Raw genomic sequence first — 12,405 nt, 5'->3', positions numbered from 1 at the left:
AACGTGCCGCGGAGCTGGGCCTGCGAGCGCGAGGGCGGGGCGGAGCGGCTGCAGGGTCCTGGCGCCACCCTCCCCGCTGGGAGTGCCGCAGCCCCTCGCAGTGGAGTCGGTGCTGGCGCGTCAGAGGGAGGCTGCAGCGCGCCCAGAGTGCTTGCAGCGTCTGTCCAAACTCACCGCCCTCAACCCCCCCCCCACCCCGCCACTCTCAGCGGAGAACCCAAAGGGGGCCTGTCCCCCTTCCCTCCCCTCTTCCTGAGGCTACCTTCTCACTCCCTTAAGTAAAACACCAGATCAAGCCACAGGAGCAAAGGAAAGACATTTCTAAAAGGGCAAAAAAGTTCATGATGTGGAGAGTTTAACGGCCTGGCAGGCATGAAGCTTTGCCCACAAGAACAGGCAAGTCAGATTCTTGGGCTGAGTCCCAACAGCTCAACAAGCATCCGCACGCCCCCGCAGACCTGCGTGGACATCCGGGCAGGAGTATCCGGACTGAGGATGATCCTTGCTGGCTTTGCTTTCCCACAGACAGCACTAGGAGCCCCCGCACGCAGTACCCCTTGAAGCCACCTGCAAGAAGTCCACTGCCACTTCTGGATGCGGATCAGAAAGTCCCAGCTGGGGGTCTCCCTTCTTGGAAAAGTCGTAGGAGGAAAAAACAGGAACAAAGATGTGCCCAGAATCTTTTGAACTCGCTGCCACGGAGGTGCTGCGGGCCCCATGCTACAGTTGGTACAAAGGGGTTTGTGGCTTGCTAAAATGCAACTGCTAAAGGCAGAAGCTCCCCTCAGCAAACAGATACCTTTCAGCGCACCAATGCTGCAGACAGTTTTTACAACATTGAAGGCTGAAGTAAGCTGCACCAGAAAGAAAAGAAAGGTATTATTGCCTTTATGTGATTTTGAATTGAGCACTGAAGGGATGTCAATGTATTCAGTGATGGTGACAGAGCCTTAGAGACTGAAATCTGTTCATCCAATGGGTTTGATAAAAACAATAATACCTGCCAGGCCAGGAAGAAAAGCTTCTATTTCAAATCCTAATATATGGCAAGTTCACCTGTAATGGAAAGGGGCTCGCCGCTCTACCCCGACTGCATTCCTGGCTCTTCTAATGATACAGCCAATACACTCACCAACTGTAATAGTGCCCCTCTGTAAGCTTAGATTTTCAGCAGTATATCTAGGACAATACAGAAATGATGAAGTTTGTATTTCTTAGAAACGAAGAATACTAACTATTTCAAATTCACATTAGCTGAATCGCTACTTAAAGGTTGACTTATTAAAATACAATTGTGCTGTTGTGTAGCTAGGCTAATTGAAAACCTAGCCAATTCTTTGAAAAATAAAAAGCCTGAATTAATAGCATACTCTAGTCTATACAGATACCAGGAGCTACCTAGGGCAACTGGCTACACACTGGAAGGACCTGGTTTTGATTCCAGGTAAGGGTGGTAGGTTTCCACTCATTTCCACTTCCAGGGCAGCCCTGAGGCCCACCATCCTCTTATCCAATGCATACCAGGAGCTACCTGGGGGTAAAGCTAGCTGGAGTGTGGTGCTGAACACATCACCTCCTTCTGGAGCCAAGATTAAGAAGAGATGAAGTCTGATGGACCTCAATGGCCTGTAAGTGGACACCTTTATCTTAACTCTTACACTAACCCTCTAATTTATGCCTACAAATATAGTGATATTTTCCAGTAGGCTTTGTACAGAGGTGTTCACACAGATGTTCAAAGTAACACATTATTGTGCTTGTTAACAAGTAATGCATTCATAGTTACTTAGAAATCCTACCAAAACAAGACTTATCAAGGCACTTCCAAATACTTATTTTAACAAGTCTGTTACTTTAAAATCAGATCATTGCAATGTTGCTTGTAAATATTTTATTAAAAGTATGTAATACATTGAAATAAGGCAATTCTGGTTACATGTAAACCTTAGGGGGTTTTTGTGTGTTTTTTAATAAAGCTGAAAGTTGCTTATTTCGTCTCAGCAATAGAAGTGAATGCAACATACACATGCATATATAAGTAAAGCCTGAACATTGAGGAAAATCAATACTAAGACCATTCTCATTCAAATAAACCGAGGTGAGAATAAGATAGGTACAAGTTACATTTAACAACAGGGAGTGCTGATCTAAAACTGTGGGGTCTTTATACATGTTTGCTTTCCAGGAAGAAAGTGGCTTCTTGAAAATTTGAATACATTCATTCTGAACAGTTCAAGCTAGATTTAATATAATGACATTTTGTTTCAGACTTCAAGTTAACTGTAATATTCCAGAAGCACATAAATATCCCTTTTCAAAAATCAGAACACACTAGTGTATCATCTTGCCTCTAAGAGCGTTTTAAATGACGCAAGAGGATTAGCCTCAGAGCTTTCACCAAGAGTTTCCATCAAGCATCTTTAAATGCTAATCTTCATGAAACATTAGAGCCCAACAATACAAGCATGCTATCCTTATTATTGCTTTTTAATTAAAATAATTTTTAAGATGGGCTCGCTCTTCTCATTAAAAATACAGTGCATCTTTCTTCTACTTACATTCCAGTGTCTGATTTAATACCATATTAACTGTAATAGGATTCAGGAAGACGTCTCCAGTGTATCCATATGTCTAGCTGTCACTTACAATGCTTCTAGCAATTAGTTCTTTCATTATTTCATTGGTACCTCCATAGATTGTCTGAACCCGAGAATCCACAAAAGCTCTGGAAAATTAAAGTAGTAATGAAAGAAAGAAGAGTTAACAGAGAGATGTGTATTACATGAGAAGGCCCTTATTAACATCCAGCACCCCTCAAGTGCAGTGTTCTTCCTAGACTGAGAACAGATATTCCTCTTTTAGGTTTGTTTATTAAAGAAGAAAAGTTATTTACTACAGAAATGTATGAAATTATTTCATGTATGAAAAGTTTCAGTTTTATGTATGGATTTGGTTGGGTGTTTTACATTTAAATAAATAAAGACCTCAAAAACAAGACTGTATACAGTAAAAGGGATTCAAGTAAAATTCTAAAAATTTACAATCAATTAAAAAATATTTCAACTAAAATACTTGGCTCTATTCCAGGGATAGGCAATTATTTCAGGTGGAGGGCCGCTTACTGAGTTTTGGCAAGCCATTGAGGGCTGCATGACAGGCAGGGGCAGCTAAATATTAATTTTCTAAAATTTTTAGTGGCCCTGTGGGCCAAATAGAATGGCCTGGCAGGCCACATCCCACCTGCGGGCTGTATTTTGCTCACCCCTGCTCTACTCCATATGCACAGATGATAAATACAGCAGTTAAACTAGACAGAAGTTTCAGTTTCCTTGTTTTGAATAAGCTTCTAAAAATATAAATCACAGTGACTTCAGTACAAATTGTCTTCTAAAAAGGGCCTATATATCACCCTTGTATACAGTGGTAATGAAAAAGGGTCTGCACACAGAGTGAAGTTTGTATATATCTACCCATTACTGAAGGGGCAGAACAAATTTTGAATACAGTACTTTTGTTGTTACAAACATCAGAAAGCCTAAAAATTAAAAACATATTAAAATATATACAACTAAGGGCATGCTATTCATATCAATTTAACTCTACCCGATCTCTCCCAATATATCCCATTTTTGCATGCCTAACGAACACAATCTGACTAAAGATCTTCGATCACAGCAGCCTTAATAAACACTCTAAGAAATGTATAGTGCAACATTGTGAATATCTTTACTTAACTTCACTGAAACAGGTCATCTAGAGAGTCTGATACACAAGTGTTTTTCCATGCTACCTTGCACTATTTCCAATGCAAGATATTACCTTATTTCAGTCCATCCTTTAAGAAGCTCATCAGTTCCACAAGTGGTTGCTGCTCACCTCTACAAAGTATTGGAGAGCCAAGAACATGCAACATCCTGAACATTTCTAGGAAATTGTCTTGAATCTGGTGACTTCGTATGTAAAGTATTTTCCCTTTGTTTTGTGTGTTGTTTTTTCTCACACTGCCTTGTAAAGTTTTTCTGTTATTGTCTTTGCCTCCCATCTTTTTAATTTGAAGTATTTTCTTCCTCTTACAATCAGCATAACCTACCTGTTTTTTCCCCTCTTTTTCCCAATCCTCCTTTGCTTCCTTCCTTCCAAATTTCATATTAAGTTAGTGGTTGATTAAGAGCTCTGGAGATTGAAACCCTCCATCTATCCATGATTCAATCAATATTCATTCAATCGAGAAAGAGCTGCATGCTTGCCCATCTTGCCTTATCAATGTGCCTCACTGCCCTGAGCAAGACACACTTTGGGCATTTATACACATGCTCCAGGAACAGGGCGACCCTTTAATCAGAGCAGCTCCAAGAGCCACTGTAATTAAAATGCATGGAGTCACATGCATCAGTGTCCCCGTGCTGAAAAATGACAGTGGGGACACCTTAACTAAAATACCTCCGCTGCCATTTTTTGGCACAGGGACACTAATACATGTGACACCAGAGTCTGCTGGAGCACGGTAATTGCCATGCTCCAGCAGATTCGCTTAATAGAGTCTTCTCCAACACACTGTAATTCCAGCACACTAGAGCAGCCTCGTTGCATGTGTATAGGTGCCCTTTAAATCCCTTCCCTGGCCCCTCTCAGGCTATGCATGGAGCTCCTAACTGTTCTGTTGGTTCTTTCTGGGAGATGAGTTTTTGGTCATTACAGAAAAAAATAGAATTACCAATTTATTTCACATATGCCACTGAACAGTCATCAGATCACTGTCTACCTGACCCACTGCAGCCGCTGATGGCTTCACACTCTGGATCTGGCCTGGGGTCCAAAGTGAGTTTGACACCCCTGCTCTAAGAGCTTTCAATTTTAGTAATCCAAGTTGTTACAACTGATGTTCTCAGGTAAGAAAAATAGAAAGGGTGGTATTTCAAAGGGCTCCACTGCCTCTGTTAAGCGCGCTTTTTTGTTAGGGGGTTTGGGTTTGTTTGTTTAAGTCAGGCAAAAGTTAAAAGACCTGATATTGATGAGAAAAAACACAACAGAAAAATTTACTCTAAATGCCTTAAAGTTCTTGATCAGAGGGCATTTGCTTTTTCCCCTTTCATACACATGCATTTATAGTTTAAATTTTCAGATAAAACATGGAAACTATTATACTCATACTGGTCTTCTGATGCTTAAATCAATGATTTTTCAGGAAAAGCCACTGACACATTACTAACAAAAACTTGCAGGGATTGCTCAACAGCTCATAAATTAATTTGAAAGATCACAATAGCTCTCTCCCAACACCTGCATGGCTGATCTGCTTTTCAGTAAAAAGGAGACAGGAAAGTAAATAAAAAATACACAATAATTTACACAGTTGAAGGAAGTGTCTCATTTTACTTTCCTACTTATCTTTCATCATTCTGTCTGAAATGTTATACTTACTTCGCGATAGGGTACTCCCACATATACCCCCATCCTCCATGGAGTTGTAAACACTGAGTAGCCACACTGTTTTGGAGATCAGAAGCCCTTAAAAGGTGAGAAGAGGAGCTAGTTTTTAAAGCATGAATTGCATAAAAATCCTACCACACCTATAAACAAGTTAGAAGAACAAAGATTTAATTATCATACGTTTCCTTTACATAATTTCCGTATCTGAAGCGACTGCAACACATTGTGGGAATTGCCTTTCTACACGGAGAACAAGAGTTATACAACTGACAGATGCATTTAAATATTAACACTCCAGATTTCTTTCTTATAGAAAATCTTTCACTGATAGAAACCTTTCAAGTATAGATCAGTTCACTTATCTTTTACTTATTTTTGCTGTAAAAATCGAAGAAGCTTATTTTAAAATAGGTATTTTTTCCTTATTCCTCCACTTAAATAATAATGTTAATTATGTCAAGATTGCTTTCCTTTGGCATATCACATTAGAATTCTCTGTGAATACTATCATCATCTGAGGATAATTAATTTTAAGCAGTAATTAATTATACTGCTTTATTTGTAAAGGTTTTAATACTAAAAACCCAATAATTAAAAATAAATTTAAACCTTAAAAATGCTTAGTATTTTTCTATATTCAGCAGAATTTGAGATAGCATGCTATTTATATAATCGTTCCTAAGTTTTTTGCTTTTGAATTACCACACACTTGCAGATATTTCAACAGTTCAACAACAATACATGTACCAAAAAAAGTCACAGGATTTTAACGCTATGAAATTAAGTAAAAGTCAATAGTGAAGGCATGAAGGGGGAAGTTTGTCAAGGGTTCAACTTCTGAAATAGTAAAGGCAGTATAGAACATGACTGGTTAAATCAATCCCTTTTCCATATTTTTTTTCAAACTTGCTCTATTGTTAAATTCTCTTAGATTATTTCAGGATTAAATTGTACATAATATAGATTCTCAACAGATGTTCAGATTAAATTTAAAGTAAATATTATACTTATATTGACCATAATAAAACCTTAAGATCTTTCAACAGAAATCAGCAGTAAAGACGTAGAATAATTTAAAAAATGATGCATCTATTTGATAGTCAATTAAAGTATGGGTACGAATTAGTACATAGTCAAATGAAACACAATATACAGGTGCTAGAAAGAGATGTATTGTATTTACTCAATTCCAAGACCAGATTTTCCTCCCCCCATCAGATTGTCTAAGATGGAGGGAAGCCTCATCTTGGATTCAATTATTGGCCTGGGGCAGGTGGCAGCTCAGCTCTTGCTTCAGTCCTAGGTTCAGGGTTGAGACTGGAGCTGAGCAACCACCTGTCCTGGGCTAGGATGGCTCCTTTGGCAAGCAAGGGGACATGTGGCTGGCAGAGTGAAGGGGAAGATAATTGGGGAGGGTGGATGGGAGAGAGGAACCTGCAGCCTGCCCCCCATGCCTCTGCCTGTCCCCCACGCCCTTTGCCTCCCCCACCCAGCTACCCTCTCCCCTAGTAAATGCGCTTCCACTAATTAGATTCTATACATGGAAACTGCAACATATGTATAATTTTCCATGTATAGAATAGAATGATTGAGGGGGGGGTCATCTTAAATTCAAAACTGTCTTGGATTTGGGTAAATATAATAGTTTTCTGTTCAAGCAATTTTTAGACTTGTTACGAGTGTTCTGAAGGCAGAGAAGAGAGAGAGATAATTTAAAGGACCCATGTCATCAAAGTCACTGATATTGTAAGTACAAAAATTCAGGGCATTTTGCAAACTCCTATCTTTGGAAACCCCACTAATGAAGTATCCATTTAGGCTGGCACTACTTGTTTCCTCCTCCTCACAGCTAAATTATTCTGCTTATGTACTAGGTACTGCTAGGTAAGCAGTGCCAGGAATAACACTCAATTCAAATCTTTCCTTGCATAGTAAATGATCTACCTGGAATCCCTTAACTTTTGTGCATATTCTTATACTTTTTTTAAAGGCTTTAGTCCAGTCTAAAGTCTTTAAGCCTATACATTTTCTTCAAAATGTTCCAATATTTCCTTATTTTCAGTCTGTATTTTCCATCTTTACAGATAATTTAGTCTGCAGTCACAAAAAATGTATTATACCTTGGATGATTCTAATGTCTAACTGTGTCTGGTTAAACACAAGTTTATAAGTAACTACACAAAAAGTTCCTAGGGGTTGGGTTTGGTTTTTTTTTTGTTTGGTTTTTTTTTTTTTTTTGGGGGGGGGGGGGGGAGGGGAAGAGAAGGAGGGAGAAAGTTGCTCGTTTTTTTTTCTTTTGGCCAGTGGCAAATACAAGTATGAAAGAGAAAATACCTTGTGTCTCTTGTTACAGAAATATAGTTGTGGCCAACTATTTCTTTCTGAAAACACATAGTTTTGAGAAAGTAGGCAAGTCTAACACCTATTTATAAGTAAGTGCTCATTAAGTAAGAAATATAAATGTTAATTCTTGTTATGTGAATTTCAAGTAAGGAAAACCTAGTACGACAAGCCAGTAGTTTTTAAACTTTTATAGCTGTAAAACTTTTTTGTAACATTCAGTAAAATTTTTCAGCAAAACTAAGTAAGTTGTTGTCGGGTCATTTTGTTCAGTGGACCCTTATCTTAAAAGCAAATATCCTGTAACTAATTTTGAAATGCTGCAATTAATAGATACCAAGGTTCAGTGTACCTATCTAGGAGTTATACCCATTGCACCACTACAGAGTTTAATTAATGAATTCTGATGTTAGATGCCATCAATAATTTAAGACTGAATCACTGGAATGTTAGCTGTAGAGCTAAATACACAGTTGGGACAGTTAGATGTTCTAATGTTAGAGTTCAGAGGAGTCCACACCAGTAATATCCTTCCATATTACTTTAACATGCATACCAATATTTTGCCATGGAAGCTGTGGAGGAGTCCAGACGTTTCTCTGCATGCAGCTGGAGACAGCTGTCCACAAATGCCCGGCCCACGCAAATCTGAGTTTTCAGTTCAGCTAACTTGTGCTGTACAGCCTGATTTTTGTTTGGGAACAGAAAGAGAAACAACACATTGAAAGAAGAGAAATGTTAAGAGACAAATATTTGCCAGTAAGGTCTCAGCAACTTGAGCTTTACGCAGCAGAAAGCAGTTTAATTTTCTTTTCTTTTGTTTTTAAACACAGCTGTGAGCTCACCAATCTAACAACAGAAGAGATGCAAATTATAAAACTCACCAAGTCACACATTTGAGTTTTGTTTTTTTATATGAAAACTATGCATCAGCAGTTCAATATATAAATTTCTAGACAGTGTAACATACTGGTTCTGCACTGAATGTTTTGTCAACTGGGCTCCCTCTTGTGGCAAATTGTTTCTATGCTGATAGGCAGTAATTGTCTTAGTGTATTGGAAACACTCCATAAAGTTCCAGACATTTTCTAAAATGTCAGATTTCTTTAAAAGAAATATATTATCAAAATCCAGGAAACTTTTTTTTTTTTTTTTACTTAAAAAAAAAAAGTTATAATTCAATCATAAAAAAGTGAAGCTTAAATAGGTACAAGTAGAAATAATTGCATACAACTGAACAAAGGAAAGTTTAGATGGGCTTTCAGGAAACTTCTCAAGCACTGAGATCAGTTACAGTGGAATATGTTTCTAAATAAAAGTAGAGACAGCCAACTGCCAGCATTATATAAACCTAGACAAAGCAAGCAGTCAAACATATTGTAGTAATTTCTACTCTGGCAGGGGAATAAAAAAAAATCAGTTAACAAGGAAGAAGTCTTATCTCACATTTTTAAACTACCCTATAATTGGAGGTCCTACTTCCCTTGCCCAGTTTCTCTAATGACTGATCAATCAAGATTAACAAAGAAAAAGACTAAATTCCAAAAACTGTCCATGACTGACTAAATGATTTGGACAAAATGGCAGGCTACTTAGAAAGGAGAGAGCTTTGCTTTATACATATATCTTTGTAACCCATACTGCAAAAAACCCAGAAAACATTCTTGTAACGTAATGGTTTGATATTATATTGTATTTTATCAAGTTTATTGGAGATAGGCAGCCTGCTTTCAAGGCTGCTGTTTGTCAAAGTATGACACATGTCTGTATGAAATATTCTATTTTCAAAGAAGAAATTCAGCATTAAATTTGCAAACTGAAAATATTAAATCACACCTTGATTTTTATAATCACAAACACAAACTAAATTGAACATATGAAAGTTTACACTACGTACAAAGATACTAATCGTTTTGCTTCTATGGGCCCGAATCTGCTTTTAAGTCAGTGAAAAACATGCCCCAATCTAATAAGAAAAGCATCAGGACTTAACTGGGATGCTTTTAGCTTTCGGTTTCTCTCTCAGCTACAAGAGAATAAACAAAAGTACTGCCTGCCCCAAAAACCTTAAGATTCATTCACATTCTGTGTACCAAACACTGGAACTTGAATAATTTCCTCAAAAAAATGTGTAACATTAATGCAGCTTTCAAGATGACCCCACATCCAGTTGTTTGTTTGTTTGGGTTTGTTTTTTTTTTTTTTACAAAGAAACTCTGAAGAAAACTCCTGTATTAAAAACAAAACAAACAAAGAAAATCCTAGGAACACTGTCTGGAAAAAAAAGTCAACATTTGCCTGGTAGGCTGTTTTAAAAAAAAACTATTATGCAAAAACCTTTTTTTCAGGTTTATAACTAAGGGGCAGGGTCCTCAGCAGTCAAAATACACAATTAACTGCCATTAATGGAGGGGAGTTATGTGCACAAAGGAAGAAATAACATTCTTCGGTGGAGTCATTTTAGGCACTGAGTTACCTAGTAGCTAAGAAATCTTGTTCGCAGCATCTATAAAATTTAATACAGGTAATTATTTGTCTAATGCTTCACGGACATTAAGAACAAAATCCCAGCAGGATTTCTAAGGAGTCTCATGTAGGCCCACTTTCATGGTATGCATAGATGGACCCCTGCACTAATGACAAGAATTGATAAGTCACCATCTATGTCACTGCACCACAGTTAGGGCCAGAATGTAAACACTGTTCAGCATATATTAACAAAATATGGCAGTAATTATTATGTACTTCAAATAAAAAGACAGAAACATCAGTGATACCTTAAAAGCACTTAAATCATTTATAATGTAATATAATCAGGAGGAAAGACAGTTGTTTTGGTTACATCCTTAATTAAATATTATCATCTCTGAAAACAGTCCAATGACTTAACCTGCCCAGTATTTCTGGTGTGTAATTTTTTTTTTAATTTAGAAAAAGACACACATACACACACATTTCAATCTATGCATCTTGATTCAAGCTCACCTGTAAATGCGCAATTGTTTTCCCAAACGCTTTTCTTTGCTTAACATAACTTCTTGTTTCTTCAAACATGAATTCACAGCTGGCGAGTGCTATGCCAGCAATTGCCAATCTTTCCTTTTGAGAGACAAATGACAGAAGATGCAAGAATTCTTATCATTCATAATTCATTTCAAATCTCTCTACATCAATGTAGACACACACACACTTGGTCAACAAAAGCTTAAATTTTGTCTGTTAGTGTTAATTCTGTTTCATTGCTTTATGATTTTAAGTAGATGCATCATTGAAAAAAAATAAATCACTCTAATGGAAACAATTGTCTTGATTTGTGACATTTGGAATATACTTTTAAAAAACTCTTCAGTCACTTTCCAAGTTGCATCAGGAGAACTAAAAAAAAACCCACATCTAAACAGGCATATATAATATTTATACTGATTTCAATCAAAACAGAGTTTGTACTTAAATTCTGATTATTTGGTTTGAATCTTCAAATTAAAAATGTAATTTGAACAAATTTTAGAAGGCCGTTGTCTAAATATATTAAAAAGTCTGCAATTTTTTCTTCCATTTCCTAAGCTATGGAAAGACTGAAATCAAGATCCAAATTCACATAATTGCTTTTAGCATCACTGTAAGGTTGTTCATGACCATTTGAACTGATTTTTGAAAATTCTGAAGGACATGCCCTGAAGAATGAGATCCTGAATCAACTTTGCAAGTAGTAAAGTAGGTCAAATTTTTGACCCATAGTGTAAAATGAAGTAAAAAATCTCTGCTAAACAAGGAGGCCATTTATAACAAAACAGTTGTAGTTTAAATATCTAACAAAGCAGTGTTCTCCCAGTGTGCCATGAGACCTTTTCAAGGGTGCTGAGAGGCCCATGCTGGCACTGCTGTGGCTAGCTGAAACTGTCCCACACGTCTGTTTCCAGGGGGAGCTTCAGGAGCCAGACTGGAAAGCAGCTGGGGCAGAAGCTTCTGACCCATCACTGTGGCCAGTTGGAGCCTCCAGATGGTCCCAATCCAGCTGAGGACCAGATGATTGTCAGCTGGTTCTAGGGACTGTACTGGGTGTCATGACCCAAAAGGCATGATTGTGTGTGTGTGCTTCGGCACCAGAATTATCCCCGTCAAGTTGCAGAGCATTGCACGGGAGTGTTTCCTGTTGCAGAGGAAACCCCGGTACAGGGACCAGTTTCCCGCCTTTTCTGCAGCTTCTTTTGCAGGGTGCATTGCTCATGTTGAAAGAGGAATGCGCGGTGCAAAAGAGTTCCCGCCGCCGGTATGCAGATTCGTTCCCCGTGATTGGCTAGTGCTAAATTATTCACACGTGGCGGCTAACGATTGGCCTGTTAGCCGTATAAGAGGCTTGAGCAGTTTCCGCCCAAGCCGAAGAGGACTCCACATCCATCTCGTGGGGACTCTGGGTACACGGCAGGGTAATAGAAACCCTGTGTGAGATCCAGAGGAGCGTGGCGGCCTGATCCACCGCCCACCTCTTCCCCTCTTCGAACGCAACTTTTATAAGACGTATTTACGATTCCTATTTTGGTGGCTCGTTCACCCAGAGCATCCGGAGCTCTGCACCGTGGAGCCTAGCAACCTCCATGAGACCGTCTGTAACTGCAACTTAATCAAGTTTTCCAG

The 12,405-nt window shown here is 38.4% G+C and overlaps 1 protein-coding gene across 1 annotated transcript in view; it reads right to left on the bottom strand.

Annotated features, from left to right (window-relative positions):
- Nucleotides 1–1,876: 1,876 nt before the first annotated feature.
- ACADL (acyl-CoA dehydrogenase long chain) overlaps nt 1,877–12,405 on the bottom strand; it is a 27,931-nt gene continuing 17,402 nt past the window's right edge. The window contains exons 8-11 of the mRNA XM_025202488.1: nt 10,756–10,869; nt 8,327–8,454; nt 5,422–5,508; nt 1,877–2,725 (exon numbers count right to left, since the gene is read on the bottom strand). Of these exons, the coding sequence (XP_025058273.1) occupies nt 2,632–2,725; nt 5,422–5,508; nt 8,327–8,454; nt 10,756–10,869 (423 nt within the window). The 3' untranslated portion in view covers nt 1,877–2,631. The remainder of the gene's footprint in view (nt 2,726–5,421; nt 5,509–8,326; nt 8,455–10,755; nt 10,870–12,405) is intronic.

The sequence above is a fragment of the Alligator sinensis genome, unplaced genomic scaffold, assembly GCF_000455745.1.
Source record: "Alligator sinensis unplaced genomic scaffold, ASM45574v1 scaffold730_1, whole genome shotgun sequence".
NCBI lineage: Eukaryota > Metazoa > Chordata > Crocodylia > Alligatoridae > Alligator > Alligator sinensis.
Note: the sequence above shows the minus strand (reverse complement) of the source record. Positions and strands in the feature narration are given on the sequence as shown.